The sequence below is a fragment of the Trichosurus vulpecula genome, chromosome 5 (genome assembly GCF_011100635.1).
Source record: "Trichosurus vulpecula isolate mTriVul1 chromosome 5, mTriVul1.pri, whole genome shotgun sequence".
NCBI classification, from domain to species: domain Eukaryota; kingdom Metazoa; phylum Chordata; class Mammalia; order Diprotodontia; family Phalangeridae; genus Trichosurus; species Trichosurus vulpecula.
Genome location: NC_050577.1, coordinates 15,739,713 through 15,760,175, shown reverse-complemented (window position 1 = coordinate 15,760,175; position 20,463 = coordinate 15,739,713). Strand labels below are relative to the sequence as shown.

Genomic DNA, 20,463 nt, shown 5'->3' with positions numbered 1-20,463 from the left:
TGATATAATTAGTGACAGCATTCATTTGACCATCTAATTTTTGGGTCGCCTATTTCAACAGGACTGCATATTTAATATTTTTAGACAATATCAATCAAGCATTTATTAAAGTAGCTTCCTGACGATGGAGTTCTTTAAGAGCAAGCAAAAACTGCTACTCTTGGATATTTTAAACGCTAGTCTTAACTAATTTGGAAGCAAGGGGTAGGAAGGTCCTTCTGGTTTTTTATTCAATTTTTATTCACTATTAATGTTAGGAATCTTGGTGTCTTAGGAAAAAAAGATTTCAAAATCAGACCATTTTCATCTGTAGGCTGAGTTTAGAATGATGATTATCACTAGCTTTTTATAGAAGGCTTACTGTGGTCCAATTGTTTATGCATATTTAGTGAAAGTATCACCTAAAGCTTCACAGCTTTTCATTATTCAGAACAGCTTAATCTAGTATTAACTAAATTAAGCCCAATTATTTATATTAAACAGTAACAAACTTGTGCTTGGGGAAAAATGTTTGAATACATTCTATAAAAAGTTATTCATATTTTATATTGTGTAAGATTAAAAATGCTTACTTCACCTAGTTATTGCTTAAGTTTTTCTGGAGGCCAGTGACAAAATATTGTTTCGTTTGGCACATGAGTTTTTTTTTCTTTTTCAATAAGTTTGATTATGGCAGTGTTTTTTCTATACTTGTTGCAGCAGCATTTAAGTACCATTGTCCATGATACCATATGAAAATAATCATTACATAGACTTTCTGCTCTCTAGAAGTTTATGGTTTCTGTGTTAGTAAAGGGTATAGGGACAACTGGATGATAAAATTAACCATGTGTCCTCTGGGATGGTTGAGGAGCAGTCATGAAAGCTCTGAGTTCAAATAGGGAATGAGAAAGATGAAGGCAAGGTCTTCTTATGACCAGTTCAGGAAAACTCAGAGCCTTTTAGAAACATTTGGAATAATCAGAGAAGACAGCGTTCCGAGCAGCTGGGAAGGCCATTTCTAATCAATAATATAGTTTAAGAGGGTAATTTCTTAACTGAGCATGTAATTAGCTAGACACTTAAGTTGATCTACCTGAAATGAACATGATGGGGAAGGAGCATGCTGGGATGTGAAGTTTAGGAAGATGAAGTAGCCTTAACAAGTTGATAAAAGGATTTAAAAAAAAATAACCCTGCCAAACTTCAACATCTGCCCAAACTGTCATAAATTTTTGTGAAACTTTATTATCTGATAAAATGCTAAATAGTCACCATTGCTTTTTTTTTTCCTAGAGAACTTTTAATATGAAAATTAAGGTTTAAAACATTTTAAATTGTCACTAAGTTTGGTTAAATTATTGGTTTAAGCACAGTAATCCTGATGGGGAAAAAAATTTGATAGTTTTCCAGTTAGTAAATAACCCTTCTGCAAGATTACTAAGGTGAGATACTGAATACAAGCAATGACCTAAGATGCAGATTCATATGCATTTAGTCACTAAACTGTTTATCCTGTAAGGGAAGAGGAAAAAAAAATACCTCACAAATTGTAAGAATGAAATAAGAACTGGCTTTCCACAGACATCACATACTTTAACATTACATAACAAATTAACATTTTCTCTGCCACTTAAGTCTAGACAAGGAACAAAACAATAAATCAAGGCTTAATTTGCCAGTTTCCAAGGTGTAAGTGCTCACACTGAATATTTAGCAACCAGCCAATAGGAACTGACTCCAGCACACCCCTGGATATCTATTGATATTTACCATACTAGAAATTAAAATGTTTTAGGATTGTGATAAAAACAGTTTTGACCTCACAGAACCCCTGAAGCTGTCACAGGGACCTTCACAAGTCTCTGGACCACTCTTTGAGAACCACTGGCATATAGCACAAAACAAAAGTACTGCAGAAGATAATTTAAGGCATATAATTTTAATACCTGAAACATATCCTTAATATTGGACAGACTAGTAGCATTACAAAGCTAATTTTATGGTAAGGAATCTAGTTTATAAGAAAGTATATCAGAAGAGAAAGAGACTTTTAAAATTTACACAAGCATAGTTAATTTACCAGCCTCTGACACTTCAGTCTTAAGAGGTGTGTTTATAAAATACAACCATTCTGTTTTGAAGGGGTAGAAGTTGGGGAGATCCATTCACATAGGGAATTGTGGTGTGGAAACTTTTATCAAAATTATAGTCATAGAATATTGCCAAGGAGACACTGCAGTTGTTACCTGTTCTTGGTCATCACTTGAACCCCTCAGCTCTTCCCAACTCATAGACCAGTCCTCTGTCCCTCACACCATGCTGTGGCTGTAGTCAGTCTTAGTTTCTGAAATGCTTGCTGTGTTGCCACTTCAGTGAATGAAATTGTACCCATACTTGTTTCATGGTTATGGGAACTAGAATAGGGGATGTGAAAGAAGGTGGAAGATTTGTTATAATAAGCCAGTAATTAAATGAGAAGCAAAGGTAGAAAACCGAAATTCAGGTTTTTATTTTCTTCATTCAGAGTATGATAACTACTTTTGGGCAGTTGTAATAGATGCTGATTAATTCATTACTTTCAAATCAGGACCTCAGGGTTCTGATTACAACATTGTCCTAAACTTATTATGGACTTTTAGTTGATTTTCCCTCTGATTTTCAAGTTAAATCAGAAGAAAAGCTTGAAAGAAAAATATAGAAAGACAACTTCATAAAAGGAAGACACACTTGAGTCATGTAATAGAGACATACTACTGATAATCCCATGCCTTACATAAAGTCATGCTTCAAGTGCCTATAGAATTCTTATTAAATTGGAATGATTATTACTCATCTTCAAACCTTAACATAGACTAGAGAAACCAAATTGCCATTTAATGATAAAATTCTTCCTTTCCCATCTCATGTTATTTATTGAGAAGTACATCGTAATATGTGTTCTCTGAATAAGGAGAAGGCTAAAACTATTAAAGTTAACTTTAATTTTTTTTCTTTTATAAGAACTTCATTTCAGAGGTATATGGGTTGGAGAATAATTAAACCAAGAGGACTCAGATGCCCTTAATTTTGGATATATGGTCTGAATAACATTTTAAAAAAAATCAGACCTAAACAGAAGACTGGTGCCTTTTAAAAGGATTTTGCATTTCACAAAAGGATATACTATAGGATTATTTTAAATAAACTTCATGGAGCAGTTTAAATCACTTGCTTTTGCAAAGTTTGGATTTATACATACTTTTGAAATATGTCCACTTTGAATCAAAGGTAGTAAAGAAAGAGTATTATGAAGATGTCTGCTTATCTACACACACACGCGCGCGCGCGCACACACATACACACACATCACTGACAATTTTCAAAATGGAGTTTTCAGCAAGGAATTAGAAATTCCTTGCCTTTTCCCCTTGTTTTCTCAGTTTGCTTGTTTACTGTAACAAAAATGATTTTATATCAGTATAAACTGAATGTTTTTTAATATTTAAGTGTATTAATTTAATAAAATTAGGAGAAGTTGAAGGATAAGGCAGTAATTCGTTTTCGGACCATTTTAAATCTTTGCGTGTATCCTGTAAGGTGTGAGTTCGAATAGGTATGTACAAATGGTGGTGGTAATATTAGTATTGTTATAACGTAAGGCTTTGGATAGGTAGGTACGTGCTCTGATGAGGATGTTTTGCTTTAAAAATTATTCTTAACCCAGCTTAGTGTTTTTCAGAGTAGTGATAATTGGGGACTGTTTGGGTTAACCAGTAATTTTGTTAGAGAGTTTGGACCTCTTTGAATCTTTGCATGTATCTTGTAAAGTGTGGCTTTAGATAGGTCTGGTGCAAGTAGTGGTAGTAGCAGGACTACTACTCCTCTGTTATCATGTGTGGATCTGGAGGGGTGCATGCAAACAATTCTGACCAGGCTGTTTTGCTTTAAAAGCTGTTTGATCTTATAACTGGGAATAGTGAAAGCTTGCTTACAGGTTATTAAGTCTCCTGAGATAATGAAGTAGTAGAAACCTATCAGGGCACACCAAAAATCTGTTTAATATTTATTAGTCCCATATTCTAATTAGCCTGTAGTATTGACTTTATATACACCTTTTAAGGTTCAGGGAAATTCCAGATAAAGGTTAGGGATGAAATCCAAAAGGGGAGGAGGGTGACTTGAGTATGGTAAAAGCATTTAGATTTCTCGAGTAAATTCTGATGTTAAAATTTAGATTCTTAAACAATTTTAAAGACTTAAAAGTTGTTTTTTATAAAATAGTTATTTGCACTTTACCTGCTGGCTTTTCCATTTGGTAGATAACATTCTGAACTCCAGCAGAGTTTTATAATCCCCACGTGCTTAAATATACTAAATGTTCTTTTTCCATTAAGGTTAATGTTCGTGAAGAAATTGAAGAGTTTTTTCCAAGAATGTGGAAGATAAATCAAGATAAAAGAAGGCTAATGAAAAGTATTAAAGATCAGAAAATTAAAATTGAATGGGGGAAAAAATTGAACAGAAGATTGGTCAGATAGAAGCACTTGAATTTTTTTTAAGGCTATTATGAATTGTTTGAATTGGGGAAGAATACACGAAGTATGAAAAAGGAAAAACTCAATGAAGAATGAAGAAAAGTAGAAAGCACGAGTGAAGTAGAATTAAAAGAATCTGGAAGAATGAATGGGTCCTAGGTTAAGTAAATGTATGGTTTATGTTCCAGTGTCTGTATGATCAAGTTGTAGATGAATTTGCATGATTGCTTAGTTAATAGCGAATTGGTGATCTGGTTCAAGTAGGGAATTATTTGAGGACAGTATGCAGTATTAACAATGGGCTATTAATGAGCTGAAATTTTTTTCTGGAGGGTGTTGCCTAACCATTTGTCTTTCAGGAGCAATCAATATAATATAATTATGGTACTTAAATGTTAGGTGTTAGGCATCTACATGACCACTGCCATTTGTAATACTGTCTTCTTTGTTAGGAGTCTCGCTCTCAGTCAAAATCTCCAGCGGGGAGTCCTGCTCGTGTAAAATCGGAGAGCAGGTCAGGATCTCGTAGTCCATCAAGGGCTTCTAAACATTCCGAATCCCACTCTCGATCGAGATCAAAGTCCAGGTAAGTGTACTTGAGTTGTACTCAAGGTGTTTGACTTGATTTTTGTTGGTGTTTTTGTTGTTGTTGTTGTTTTTTGTTTGTTTGTTTTTAATACTTCAAGGGCAAGAATGTTTTTTGACTAATTCCAATTCAGGTGAATGAAGATACCTAAACTGTTCATCTTATCAAATTGAGCATTTTTAAAGTGTGTATACTTGGCATATAATTAACAGCCTTGATAATGCCCTTGCCTAATTAATAGGAGATTGTAGTTTAAAGGGTGTTTATCTGTAATTTATCTCTTTATAAAGTAGTACCAGAGTGATTTGGAATTAATCAACCTTAATATGCTTGACCTGCATTCCTTAAATATTTTATGCAGTTTCAAATTTCTTATTCATTTACCAAACATCTAGGAAGCTTTTGCTGTTTACAAAGAGAACTGTCCTGGATGTGACAGCACTTGTCTGTAGTCCCACCTTTTGGGGATGCTGAGGCTGGCAGATCTCTTGAGCTCAGGAGTTTCGAATTTTGGGCTAAGCTAATCCTACTCAGTCCAGACTCAGTGGGAAGTTGGGGGGAGGTGTCATCAGCTTGCTTGAGGGGCAAACTGGTCCAGTGTTAGAAATGGAACAGGTCAAAACTCTGAGGGAGAGACAGCCTTTTTTTTTCCTTAAACAAATAAATAATTGAAATACCAAAAAATTGAAACATGTTAGATAAAAGCATACCAGTTTATTTGAAAATGAGGATTTTTCCCCTTCCTTTTGCAATTTTTTGTTTTATGAGCAAACTAAAATTTCATCCTCCACTGAATACTGACATAGGATTAAAGATATTTGGCCATAAGATCTGAGAAGAAAAGTTTGCTAGAGGGACCCATGCTGGGCATCAGGACTTAGCTGCCACTGTGGCTGAGGCTGGTGGCTGGAGCTCCAAAGTTCTGGGTTGTAGTGGTCTAAGGTGACTGGGGGCCCTCTCTAAGTCTAATGTCAGTACGTGAGCCCTCTGTTCTGAGGGGCTGCTGGCTTTTTTCAGGGAAGGGGAAAACTTTCCCACTTTGGAAATGGAGCAAGTCAAAATTCCTGCCAGTTAGGAGTGGGATTGGCACATAAGAAGGTCCTGGGTTTCCTGCTGGGAAGAGATAAGGAGACCTTCCCTTAGTAAATCCCAGGACTGTGCTGTAGCCTCTGCAACCTGGAAATGCTGTGGTAATAGAAGTGGTGTTTGGTCATGAGACCGGACATAGAGTTAGCCTTGTGAGGGACCCCGGAAGCCATGGAAGCCATTAGGAGGCGTGTGCTTTGTGTGGGGCGAGTAGTGAACATCGGAGGCGTAATTTGAACCTAAGTCCTCTGGCTGTGGGTAGCATCAGAAAGAGAATTTTTCTCAGTAAGTGGAGAAACTCCAGAGGATTTAAATAAGTTATGGGATGTTTTCAGTAATAGCCTGTACACTAGAAGGTGTAGCAGAAGAGAGCAATATCATTCTGAGGGACATGATGAGATTATTCAGTTGGTGTGAGGCTGGTGACAATAACCGATAGACAGCTGCCTGTGTGTTGCATGGATAACCTGTGAAGTGTTAAAAAAAAAAAAAAGACCCATACAAAACCCACGGGGCCATAGATTGTGTCCTTTCTGAAAGACTGTTGAAGGACATGGATGTGAACTGTGAAGATAATACATGCGTGTAAACTATGGTGGCATTGATGGAGAAAATACTGACTCTAATAGTGATAGCAACGATTTGTATATTGAACATGGAGAAAAGCAACTCAGGAAAACTTTGTATTTGACTCTTGTTTACTTTTGGAAGTTGCTTATTTTAAATAACACTTTGCAGTTCTTGATTAATGTAATGCGCAAGGGGGCATTGCAGAAGTTTTTATCCAGGAATCTGAAAAGGGCATAAGTGGTAATATGAGTAAGGGGTATGATTACTAAGAAAAGCTTTTAAAGTTAGGGAGACATTAATTAGAACACCCCAATTTTATGGAAACATATTCTGATAGGCTTTCTTTTGTAATATATTCTCACTTAGGCAAGTGTCCTCTCATCTTCTTTTCTCAGGCTAAGTGCATGATACATTTTGGACAGTTCCATCTCTTGTTTTATAAGCAAACTAAAATTGCAGCCATCTAAAAATAAACCCACTTAGGGTTCATTCAGGAAATTAATTTAAAATGTCTACTTAAGGAGAAAAGTGGAAAGAGAATAAATTTTTCATAAAAATACATATTCTACAACTATTTTTAATTCACCACTGAAAACTGCCTGCCTCTATCTGTACAAATAATAGTGATTTCATTCTTTTACCTTAAAGATTTGATACAAGAACACAAACTAGAATTCTTTAAAAATCAGGTAATAGATGTTTAGATAAGAAGCCTTTTATTTTGCAGTAAAGAATATTTCCAATAGAGAAGTCCAGCATAGAATACTTCTAGAGTAAGAAATTATTCATGATGAAGACCAAAGGTAAAAGGGGGGGGGGTGGTTGGAAGAAGATGGAGACGGCTGTGTCCTGTTAGTTTAGCCTACTCTTCCCATCAGTAGGTGTTTGATGTGTATCCTTTTTCTTTTCCTTTTATCCTTGAGTAAGGATGGAAAGTGGACAGGGAGACTGTAAATAGGGCTAGAGGAGACTTTTTCCATACAATTCCTGTTACCTTAATTGAGATAATAATTTTCAGTAGTGCCCAGGGGGCCCCTAAACAAGGGAAAGAGTTCCTTCTTTCCTTGACTTCTCTGGTGATTGTTCCAGCTTGTTCTCCCTTCCCCCTCAAAGACACACATAGATATTTTCTGGGGGCTAGAATCTGAAGTTAGCAGTTATCGCACATAGTTGTCATGAAATTCTGGGATTTAGAGTTGGAAGGGATCTTAGAGATAATTTAGTAGAGTCCATTCCTTAATCTGAAATTCTCAGGACCATGTGGGGTTGTGTGGTTACCAGACTAGGAACCAGGCAACTTGTCCATCACTGGCTGTGGCGCTGAGCTTTGTAGACCTTGGGTTTTCCATAACTGTACATTTTAATTAGGCATTTTGTCCTTGAATACCATATTGGCATTATCAAATTGGGGAATGTCAGAGCTGAAATGAATCTTCAGGATCATTTAGGGTCTAACTCCCTAATCTTCTCCTCCTGTAGCATTTGGTCTTTAACACATCCATCAGTTATATACTGTCATCCCTTGTTTAATGTGGTTTTGTTCATCCATCTTGGTTATACACTTCTTGGATGTAGAAACCATGTAATTAACTACTTCTAAATTCTCCTTAAGATGTAGTGAAGTGTAATAATGCAGAGCCTTGCATGGAAAGGCTTGCTATGTTCTCAGAATCCTAGACTTTTCTATCTTGACGGGACCCTCTTTTTGGTCCAGCACTCTCAGACCCGGGACCATAGAACTGCAGTGACTTGTCTGATATCTTAATAATCAACTGTAGAGCCAGGTGGAAGGAAGATTTTAAATTTGACAGGAAGAGAATTCTAGCTGTGTCGAAGGGCAAAGGTCAGCTCCTGTCATCCATCATATTCCTTGCACCTTTAGCTAATTTAGCCTGTATCTCCTGACTTGTGTCTGATATTCTTTCCATTCCACCATGCTGCTGATAATTCAGGTTTTAGCCACGGTATCCTGAAAGGCCACAAGATGGGGACAGAACAAAGTGAAAGTTTCTGGGGGCTTGATGCTCATTGTCCAGTCCTCCCCCACTCCCCCCCTTGCCTTGTGCTGGTAGGACTGCTCCAGCACAGACTTGTCTCTGTACATTTGTCTGTCCTCAGCTTGTCCTTTCTGTTCCTCTTTGCATTTTTCTCCTTTCCCAAAATCTCAATGAACAGAACATTTTAATTTTGTTTTTAAAAAGTATTTTCTATGTATATCTTTTTTCATTTCACCTTCACTTCCAACTATATCATTTCCTCACCTCCTACCCAGTGAGCTAGCCCTTGTAACCAAAAACAAGTAAATAAAAAATAGGAGAAAAAGAAAAAATTTGAGCCAAACTAACCAGCAGATCAGTTGAGGACGTGGAGGATCGAACATTCATAATCCTCATCCTTTCCTCGAAGACAGGGAGCTGCAATGTCTCTTCAGGAACATTGGTACTGTCTCTGATTTATTGTTTGTTTTTTCACAACATTGTGATCTTTGTGCTTATTGTGTGGATGGCCTTGCGTACTTTACTTTGGGCTTGTTCCTTTAAGTCATCCCACGATGTTTCTTTGAACTTTCATATTACTGATTTCTGACAATCACAGTCAGATTTCACTACACTTGTATCAAGCTGTAGGTGTCTCCTTTGTTTCCACTTCTTTGCTACTGCAAAAAATGCTGTTGCTGGGGACCTTATTTCCTATTGATGAAGATATTCATATTTATTAAGTGCTTTCTTTGTCCTTGGGACTGGGGACATGAAAACAAAACAGCCCCTATTTTGGGGGGAAAAACAAACCCAGAGCCTCAAGGCTCTTCTAAAGGGGACAACAGGAGATACGCAGTATTTACAAAGCGATTTTTGGTGGGAAAGAGCCCTGGCAGTTGGCGCTCGCAGAAAAGACCTCTGGCCAGGGGTGGCACTTGACCTTAAGTCTTTAAGGAAGCTGAAGAGAGAATCTCAAGGAATGGACATGGGTGGAGAGCAACTTCAGGAAGGGCCCAGAGGCAGATGAATGTACAGGGAATGCTAGGGAGATAGAAGGCTTGGGGAGAGGGGGATATAAAATGTCTAAAAAGAGATATTGGTGCCACATTGTGGCTTTTTAAGTGCCCGAGGACTTGATTGATTCTCTAGATAAGAGGGTCTGTTCTCGAGCAGAGGAATGATGTGCTTTAGTCTGGTTGTTATGGGGAGGATAGCACCTTGCCTTACAGAGCACCTGGTCAATCCCCCTCTAGTTTTACAGAAAAGGAAAGTGAGGCTTGTGCATAGGCCACACGGGTCATCAGAGAGCAGAAACCGCAAGCCATGGGTTCGGGCTTTCTCCTTCTAGACCACTTGGTCACTCCCTGTAGAAGAAAGGAGGGCAAATCCCAAGGGAAAGAAAAAGCAAAGAGAAGGAAAGTGTTAAAATTACTTAAGCATTCAGCACTTAATATAGCCCATGCTGCTGCTCTGGAGGAATATGGAATGTGATCTCCATCAGGACCTTTGTGTTATGGTGTACAGACAAATCAAACATATGAAACTGTTATTGCACAGAAAGGCCAAATGTGCTGGACCCTAGACTGAGGTGCAGACTGAGTGCTATGAAGTTCCAAGGAGCCAGTCAGAGCAGCCAGCATGTATTTGGGGAAGGCGTTTCCAACAAGATGGAATTCGAGGTGGACTTCAAAGAATAGTTATTTAGATAGGTGAAAATGAGAGGATTACTGGGAAACCAAAGGAAGGGAAACAAGTGGGGCATGTTTGTGAATCCCTATAGGAGAGTTGTGGGAAATAAGTTTCTCTTCTCTCATGTTTGGCTCAGTCATCTTTCCCTTAAGATCCCTCATCCTTGAATGTAGACTTCAAATTTAGGCTCAAAGCAAACGCTTTATACATTTCTTCCCCCATATCTAAATAATTTGGGAAAGTGATCCTCCAAAAAACTAACTTAAAAGTTGCATAATTCTAATGTACATCATTTAAATCAACTTTGAAGTAAGATGAATGTCAGTCCGCAAATACTTAGGTACTTTAGACCTTCTCATATGCCAGTGTGATGATGATATGTTAGAATAGAGTGGGCACCAACAGAAGGTAGAGTTCTGTTGCTATGGGTGAATTTTCCATTTTTCTTAAGATTCTTTATTGTTGCCTAATTTCTCTCAAGCTCTGTCTCGGGTTACTGTCAGCACATAGTGCTTCTTGAATAAAAGAGACAGAATGTGTAAAGCACGTCATTTCTGTCATGAGACAGCAATTTCAAAAGAATGTACTTAAAGGATATTCCTTTTTTTCTTAAAATATGTAAATAAATTACAATAACTGATTTATTCTTTTCCATCAGCACTATTTTATCATCGGTGAGGCTGGAAGTAATGATGCTTCTCAGTTATCTTTTGATCAATATTACAAAATTACTTATCTCCATAAGTGATTAAAAAAATACAGTTCTAAGCTAACTTCTAATTCAAAATAAATGCAAAGAATTGGTTTTTATTTTGTATTTTGCATTTAAGGAATTTTCAGGGTCATGTTGAGGCAGGCACTTTATGCTCTTTCTTACTAAACTTATTTCTTTTAAAGGTCGAGGTCAAGGAGACATTCTCATAGACGCTACACTCGATCCAGGTCCCACTCTCATTCTCATAGGAGACGATCACGAAGTAGGTCATACACACCAGAGTATCGTCGTCGAAGGAGCCGCAGTCATTCTCCCATGTCTAACCGAAGAAGACATACAGGCAGCAGAGTATGTGATCTTAAAATGATTTCACTCAAATTAATGCCCTGTTTTGTTGTTCATATTTTATTGGGGGTGGGGTGCAAGAGAATTTTTTTTTTCTGTAGGATAGTTGGAATTTTAGGAATTAGAGCTGGAAGGGACCTTAGAGATGATCTTGTCAGTTCCCCCTCTATTAGAGATTTGGAAACTGAGGCCAGAGAGGTGGAGGGGAACAAAAACTGAGTCTGAATTAATCACTTAGTAGTTTTCTAGAGGAGGTGAGACACCCCCTCCCCCCACTTTTAGGAGATAGACAAATTAGTCTTACTATTATAGGAAAACAATTTTTCATTCCTGCTGACATGGTGATATACTATGTTATTCACCAAATATTTTGGAGTTAGCCTTGTTCAGGATATGTGGGAGGTATTGAGTAGGCCACACAGGTAAATGAGACTTTATTACCTGAAGGAGTTGTGATACAAATGTGACGAGCACAGTGATGTGTGGGGTTCTGTGTGCCTAACTACTCCGGGAAAATCTAGGGGAAAGCTGTCATTCTTTCCTTCTCTTTTTGCCCCTATGCTTCTATGCATATAACCCCTTCCACCACCACCACCAATTTCAGTATAGTTAGTTCTGCTAGATATTCATCTTTGACTTGTAAATATGCTGATTATTCTCCCTAGTTAATATCTTCTTCTCATAATTGTCTTTTTAAGACAAATTGGGTCTGTAAAATGGACAAATCTTCATTATACTAGGAGTGTCCCTAAATGTAGGCATCTCAATAGGTGCCAGGGTTTTCTTCCTCTGGTTCAATTTATGTTTTCAGAAATACGGTTTTGAGGTTCATATGAGTGAACTATTTTGAATTATGGAAGAACAGTGCATTCTAGGCAAAGTGGTTTAAAATATAATTGGAGAGTACTTTATTTCGTTTTGAACCAACCTTTTTATTTTGTTAGGCTAATCCAGACCCCAACACATGTCTGGGAGTGTTTGGCCTGAGTTTGTATACAACAGAGAGAGATCTTCGGGAAGTATTTTCCCGTTATGGACCCTTGAGTGGTGTCAATGTGGTTTATGATCAGCGAACTGGACGATCCCGAGGATTTGCCTTTGTTTATTTTGAGCGAATAGATGATTCAAAAGAGGTAGGTTTTCTGTTTTTGTGCTTAACCTGTGTAGTACCTGGGGATTGCTAAACGATCTTGGCTGCAAAGCTTGAAAGGTGTGAAAAGCAGGTAGACTGGAAAGTGGTGGTTACACAGGTATATGTTGCAACATATTTTAATAATTACAAACTAAATTAGAAACATAATCTGATATTGTTATCCACAGCAAGTTATATCATTAAAAGCAGTGCAACAGTGCACTTAGGTAATATCAAACAAATAACAGCACCACACATAACTGTAATGTTCCTTCCTCTGTTTTGTGCTGGAGGCTGGTATTATCCGTCGTGAAAAGCAAAATACTTATGTGGACAAATACACAAGCAACTAAAATTGTTTGTAGTTTAACTGCTACCATCCTATTCAGATTGATTTAAAGGAAATTGCTGGACTAACATAAGTAGGTGTCCCCTCCCTGACCTCTGAAGATAGTACAGTAGCTAGAAATGATCTCCTTTGAATTAAATTCCCCAAATGGATTATTCAGTGATATGGTTGTTGAATAATCATAAGAATAATAGTTTGACTTAAAAGGAATGGTACATTTGACACCTTTCCTGTATATGAAAATATGAGATTTTATAATTAAATTGAAAAATTATGCTAGTCTTTTGAGAACAGACCAAACATCCTATCATAGTTGAGTAGTGCTTAGGTTGTTTTAACACATTGTCATAGACTAATTGTTTGGGACCCTCTTTTAAGCTAAAATTCACTTTGTTGTAAGCCAATTCCATTCCCCATTATTGTATGTGGGTTTGTTTTTAAATATTAATGCCATACTTTTTGAAAATGTAAAATATTCCTTCAGAATGCAGAAAACATCAAATTTTTAAAGGCTCATCTTGCATAGTAAATCATGAATAGATCAAATTAAGAGTCATAAAACACATGAAATGCCTACAGGCCTTTGCCTCGAAACTACATAGGCGTTGGGTATAATGTTTCTGCATATTTAAAGGACTGACAGAACTGTTCGCTTTCTGGATTTGCTTCTGTCTTCCAATTTGCTAGCAGAGGTGTCAGGAGTTGTGGTTCACTCTGTATGGTCTCAGCAGAACCTGACAGGAACAGCCATGTAGCAAATATGATTGTCACTGTCCTGTCCCTTTTTCTTCTGACCTAGCTCATATTTTAATTCCAGAAGTGGGTCTTTTAGAAAGAGCCTTTTCAGGAGTTCTGTGTTCTGTTCAGTAGAATTGCAACCTCCAGGAAACCTGATTTTGTTCGTGAGCTCTGTGAGATATGTAATGAGACTGGTAGGGAAATGGGAAAAGGTGTAGTTTGACTGCTGCTTTAATTATCTGCTTTAATCCCCACCTCAATTAATGAAAGTCATTTGAGTTTATTTTTGCAACAATATTTAACAAAATCTTCAGATGTAAATTCCTTTTTGAGTATTTTTTATCAGACTCTCATTTCTTTTCTCTTTCATTTTAATTTTTTATTTTATATGGAGCCCTTTTCTCCCTGCTATTACTTTGACTTAGTATCAGTTCTAGATCGAATTATTTAAAATGATCCTAAATGTTTATTAGTGAGTATAGGGTGTGTTGTTTATATGTTGCTTCCAATAGATCATGGCACTGTTTCTTTATTCCTCTAGGGACACAACTAGCCTCACACTAGTAATTTAAATGAAAAAAATCATTAGGGAAAAGCAACGTTATAGGGGACAGTACCATGAGAACACTGTTTTCAGTGGGCAGGCAGTTAGCAGACTTTTTGTGTCTGTTGGGTTTGCCTAAATGTAGTAATAGTGTTACGCCAGTACTTTTTAAAAAAAAAATGTGCATGTGTTTTATAGGTGCAGTTCCATTTTAATGAACCAAGTATTAATATAACTACTGTGATGAGACTGTGTTAATAAGGAAGCCTATTATTGTAGAAAGAAAGAGGGACACTTTGTAATATTTGTTCATTTGGGAAGTGGAATGTGGCATATAGTCCTGTGTATTTTTTTTCTCAAATTATCATTGAAGAAGTGCTGACCCCTGAAGGTAAGTAAGGGTGTTACCAGGCTTCTTTGAAATGTCTGGTGAAACTTAAATCAGTTGTGAATGCCAGCCTAGTTGCCACTTTATAGACTCTGATGTACATTTTGGCTGCTCATTGGTGCTTTTTTCCTTGGTCTTTCTTTTGGTGGTTTTCCTGTTTTCAGATAGTTGAGGCTTCCATTTATAAGTTGCAGTGGAAAAACAAATAGATCTTGAAGTTGTAGTTGTCTTCCCCCCTTCCACACCTTAAAAACTAATTTTCATTTAAATTGTGTTAGTGCTTCAGTACTTTAAAGAGGTTTAAAATTGAATGCAAATGACCGAATTTTTGATTTGTATTGCTTGTCAGAAAAATTGGGGCTAGTTTGGTGATCTTGTGTGATTAATTTCTTAAACAGAATTTGAGGTAGGGGATTTATTAAGTTGGATTTTTTTGTAGTTTATTTTAAAAATAAATCAGAAACAATTTTACAAAGAATCAATGGGATGGGGGGCTGAAAATGAAGATGGGACATGATTCTGGTCCATATAATTAGACAAAAAAAGTAAACATTTGCAACAATTTTATGTTTTATCTTAACTGGTTTTCAAAGTAAATAACTGATCAAAATGGCAAAGAATGTTACCCAAAAAAAGGATAAATTTTGATAAATTAGCGACACATTAATCATCTTTTTAACTTCTGTGTTACAGGGATTTACTTAATATGGCATAGATTAACTAAAATTTAACCTGTAAAAAGAAAGCTCTTTACACAACATATACATAAATGATTATATTTTACATAAAAATTATATAAAGCTCACGTTTATGTATTAGGTAATACTTGGTGATGATCTTGTTCCTTAAACGTGTAATATCACCAGAATTGGCGAGCTTGAAGACCCAACCTTCTTAATGCTTGGACATATATAACTAAAATATTTATGTGTTGGTCCCGGGGGCGCCCCCCTCCCAAAAAAGCCCCTGAAACAAACCGAAAAAGGCAGTTCTGCTGCAGTTGTGCAGCCTTGTCCTGTCACTGAGCAGATCCGCCAGGGGGCAGCACGAGCCTAGGCAAAGCGCCTTCATCCCAAAGGCAATCCGATTACATCGTGAAAATGGAGTAGGGATGAAATTATGTCTCGGCACCAGTTTTTATGAAATCGTGTGTTTCGATTCGTGGTTATCTGATCTTTATATAGTGACTTTGAAAAACGGCTAATGTATGCTCGGTTAACTTGAGTCGCCATGAGTCTAGTCTGCAGCATCATGGCGGCTTCTTGGGGAGCCGCCCTGTTGTCTCTCCGCAGCCATGCGTTCAGTTGCTTACGCAAATCGGTACGTGCTTGCTACGTGCAGACGTGCACGTACCACCGTAGGCCGCCGTGCGTCTGATTGCGTACCTCTTTGCGTTTCCCTGCGTAAGCATGCGTAAGGCTGTGCGTAACCTGGCGCCACGAGCGTCATCATGGCGGCGGCCTTAGTAGCCATGCTGTGTTTATTTCTGGCACCTTGCAGTGCCGCCTGGCAGCCAGAAGCGGGCGCTCCTTGCTGTCTGCGGGCCGCGACCGTGAGCGCCCTGCACGCCAGGTGTCGCTCTTGCCACAGGAATGACAGTGTGTCCTGGCAGCCGCCATGAGCGGACTGCGAGGGAGGCTGGGCTGCTGGGGCCCCTAACATGGCGGCGGCGGGAATGGGGGGAGGGGCACGCGCATTGTCTAGTGGCGCGGGGACAAAGGCCGGCCTCGGGCCACCCCTCGTAGCCCTGCTGTCTTCTCAGTATTGAGAGTCCGAACAATTCGGGCCGCTTGCTGGGCTGGGAAAGAGGGTCGGTCCACAGGCGCCGGCGGTCCGCGGTTCGCCGCCACGGCGGGGAACCCCGGGCTGTGCAGCGGCCTACGGTCCCACAATCGCGCTCGTAACCGTGAATGTAAGGGGGGAGCTGAGTAGGGGCTGGCGGTGGGCTCTTGCCCCTCCCCCCCCTCACCACCACCTCCACACACACCACCTCATTCTCCCCGCCAGGGGGCGGGCTCAGAGTGACCAGGCGCCAATGCAGGCAGTAGGCTGGGCTGCAGGTGATTGACAGGCCTCCATTCCCGTTGACCCCTGCGTGATGGGGGCAGCCGGGCCTGGTGGAGACAAACAGGCCGGCCGGGGTTCTGGAGATGGGGGGGGGGGGGGGGCGTGAAAACAGCTGCAGCGTGAGCGTGTCCAACAGTGACCCTGTTGTGTTGTAGGCCATGGAGAGGGCGAACGGCATGGAGCTGGACGGCCGGAGGATCCGGGTGGACTATTCCATCACCAAGAGGGCGCACACGCCCACGCCCGGCATCTACATGGGGCGACCCACCCAGTAAGCAGCCCGGGGCTGGCCCTGGAGAACGGGCCTTGTTGTTGCCTTGTAACCTTAACAACGTAACCTCTGAACGCTCTAGCCAGGGGCGGGAATGATCCGTATCTTAATGCTTCCCTAATAAAGTCTTTGTCTCCGACATCGCGAAGACCTGACCGAAGTTTGGGGTTTTTTTGTTGTTGCTGCACAATTTTTATTTCTGTGGTCACTGCTTTTCGTTACACCACTTAGAATTTGACGTTAATTTCAACTTTTGAATATATAATTAAGGTAATAAAGGGGAAGTGTGGTAGAATAGACAAAGAACTGATTAGAACCAGGTTCAAAGGTCTGATACAGAAACTGAGTTTGTCACACCCCTCCCCCTCCCCCCAGACTCACTCGATTTCTTGTCATCCCCCAGCAGTTCTTTTAGACTCTTCAAGCTGCTGTGTCGGTGCAGGTCTGCATTTCACTAGGAGTTCCCTATGCCAAAAAAATTACAGAGAACATGGGGTGGGTCCTTGGGGTCGCGGGAAGGCTCCTTTAGCTTTTGACAGGCCCCTAGCTTGGTGCTGGCTGGGACAGTGTTTGGAAATTTCAGGAACGTTGTCCGGGACCCTTGTGAGCAGTTAGCAACGAGAGAGAGCGTTGAAAAAATCCTTAAAGAGAAGTGAAACTTTTAAGTTCTCAAAAATGACTGAAAAAGATAGGCATTTATGAAGATGAACTTTTTTTTTTATCCCCGATTAGTAGCGGAGGAGGTGGAGGCGGCGGAGGCGGGGGAGGCGGTGGAGGCGGCGGCAGACGTCGGGACTCTTACTATGACCGAGGATATGATCGAGGATATGACAGATATGAAGAATATGATTACCGGTACAGGTAACAATTCTTATTTATGTTGAGTACTTTTATAAATCTGTACATTTGTTACGCTTTGCACTTTATGTAGTCTGCTTGTTTAAAAGGGAAGTTTTAACATTTAAAAATGCATTTTTCAAAAAGGATTCTATAAATTCTTGTAGAGGGGTTTTCTAAGTTATGTTCCCACTTATATTTGGTAGATAAATGATTGGGAAATCATGACTTCCCTTTTCCGTATATTGGGGGTTGTCAGGAAGCCAGCCAAGGGCTTCTCTGAGCACTGTTCCTCCTGAAAAGTAGAAAAGAGGTTTGATGAGTTTAAATGGAGGAACCAACACAGGCTATTAAGATGGAAAAGAATAAAGATTCTCCTTGGTGGGTGACCAGCCTTACTTTACAAGGGAGGAAATGGAGGGAGGGGGGAGATATTGCAGATGGATGGATTTTTCTTAACAAAGCTTATAATTAAATCTCTATACATTATTTTCCCATTTGGGAACATTTGAGATGGAGAGGGAAACACTGTGAAGATTTCTGGGCAAGCAGAACATTAAAACTCACTTCTTGAGCCAAATGTCACCAATATTTTGGTGTCCGCGTACTGTTAGTTTAATCTTGTCAGCTGTTTCAAGGTTAGACCAGCATATGAATATAAGGGCACATTACTTAGCTGCCATTTAATGCATGTTACCTTAGTCCATATTAACTCACCGTTTGAAAGTTAAGTGCTTAATAGTTAACTTTGTCTTCATACTTTGATAATAAATACCATGCTACTTTGTCTCACATTGGGTTTATTTTCATACCAAAGAACTTTTTTTATTTACTTACCTAAGAAACTTTAGCAAGTTTTCCCATAAAATGTGGGAAAACTCTTCCTGTCCAATATTTAATTTTGGTAATACACCTTTTTTATCAGTCATTTTAATAGACAATCCCCTAAAACATATCAAGACAATAGAAAAATTGTCTAAAAGTGAGTAAATGATTAAAGATATTCTTAACTGAGCTGAGTTTTTTGAATCTATTAATCAATATCCTGGTTCTACTTTTAACTTGCAATGATGTCCTGAGAAAATCACTTGGGAGAAAAATTATCTCCCTTCTTCATTGGATGGATTTGTGATTACTTTTTGGAAGCTTGGAAATACATTAAATAATCATTTGGTTTTCTTACAGAAGAAGATCGCCTTCTCCTTATTACAGTCGATACAGATCACGGTCAAGATCCCGTTCCTACAGTCCAAGTATGTACAGTTGAAACACAAGTTCCATTTTTGTCATTCTTGTTATTGAATGCCATTAATATTTTTTAACTAGACGTTTGTTAATAAAGCTGTGCGTGTTTTTGCTGCGTTCAGAATAATGCTGCCCGAGTCAAGGTGAAACTTCAGTTCTGTAACAGCTTTTCCCCTTCATTCTTTTGCAGGACGCTATTGATGAATTAAACGGTTGCTATTGAGGACTTGGATTTTTAAAATTCTTCTGGATTTCTCCAACCTTTTAATCTTCCCCACCTCTCAAGAACCCTTAAAAAATCTTTGGTTTATTTAGAATCTACACTTTTTAAGTTGATATATTGCTGTTTTCACCCGTTTATTATACTCTGGAAGATGTAATTGTTGTAGTTTTGAGTAGTCAAACATCTTAAAACTTAAAGGAAACCCCAGTGTTAATACATTTTGTAAATTTTTTTTTTGTTTTTACAAAAAAAAAAATTTAACTCTTAATCAAATGAGGAAAGAAAGTGTTGTTTTTGAAGAGCTTGTTTTGTGTGAATTGTACACACGTTGTAACAGAAATTTTCATTGACAAATAACTTGGTGTTTGGGGGGTGTTTTGTTTGTTTATTTTTGGTTAACTGTTTGCCTGTTTATTTTAAGAAAAATAGTAATCTATCTAAAACTGTTCAGTAATGACAAATTTAAACGTGGGGTGGCATGAACAGTCAAATAGTTGAGTGTAGAAAGTTTGAAGCTGTAGAAGAAAAATGATTCTTGATCATTTCTTTTGAAAGGAAACAAAAATTGAACCCTAAAAATTAGGTCTATGTTTTAGAGATGAAAAGCTTGTGGATTCCTGCACAACATATTGCATTTGAAATACATCTGTTAAACCTTGCAAATTTAATTAAAGTGTGGTTTTTTTGTGTGTGTTTTTTTAAAAACCTTACTCAGTTTAAATGTTCCCTTAATCAGTGAAGGACAACCCCTATTTATTGAATATAGCAATTTAGTTATATAATTTGCTGTTCATAGAAATTTTGGTATTGGGATAATGGGTTAAACAGGTTATAGTTTACAATCCTTTGAAGTGATATGTGTGGGGGGAATTTACCATAAGTCTGCTCTCATTTCAAATAAAAGTTAATTCCATTGAAATCCTGTTGTCTTTTTATTCATGCACAAATGAATTGGTTTTGGAAGTAAGAGTCCCAATTGTGTAGGTCTCATTCATCATGTTTCATTTAGTCTGAATTTACTATAGTAACTAACCCTAACTCTTCACCTTTTTTCTACTCTGAAAATGTTCTGCTTCTTGTCCTGTGGCCTCTGTATTTGCAAGATCTAGAGGAAAGAAGTGGGTGGGAGCACGCCCACCTTTTGTGACTTTGGTCTGGTCACATGATCTATGGACCTGTTACTTCCTTATCTTTAAAATTGGG

The 20,463-nt window shown here is 38.5% G+C and overlaps 1 protein-coding gene across 5 annotated transcripts in view; it reads left to right on the top strand.

Annotated features, from left to right (window-relative positions):
• Positions 1 to 20,179, top strand: part of TRA2A (transformer 2 alpha homolog) — a 28,784-nt gene extending 8,605 nt beyond the window's left edge. The window contains exons 2-9 of one of the 5 annotated variants that reach the window (XM_036759646.1): positions 4,356 to 4,666; positions 4,949 to 5,082; positions 11,304 to 11,469; positions 12,411 to 12,599; positions 16,840 to 16,955; positions 17,688 to 17,816; positions 18,978 to 19,045; positions 19,228 to 20,179. In XM_036759646.1, the coding sequence (XP_036615541.1) occupies positions 11,437 to 11,469; positions 12,411 to 12,599; positions 16,840 to 16,955; positions 17,688 to 17,816; positions 18,978 to 19,045; positions 19,228 to 19,238 (546 nt within the window). In that variant the 5' untranslated portion in view covers positions 4,356 to 4,666; positions 4,949 to 5,082; positions 11,304 to 11,436 and the 3' untranslated portion in view covers positions 19,239 to 20,179. Of the gene's footprint in view, positions 1 to 2,871; positions 5,083 to 11,303; positions 11,470 to 12,410; positions 12,600 to 16,839; positions 16,956 to 17,687; positions 17,817 to 18,977; positions 19,046 to 19,227 lie in introns of those variants that run through there. The other 4 variants (XM_036759647.1, XM_036759643.1, XM_036759644.1 and 1 more) reach the window with 4 other exon arrangements.
• The last annotated feature ends 284 nt before the right edge of the window (positions 20,180 to 20,463 follow it).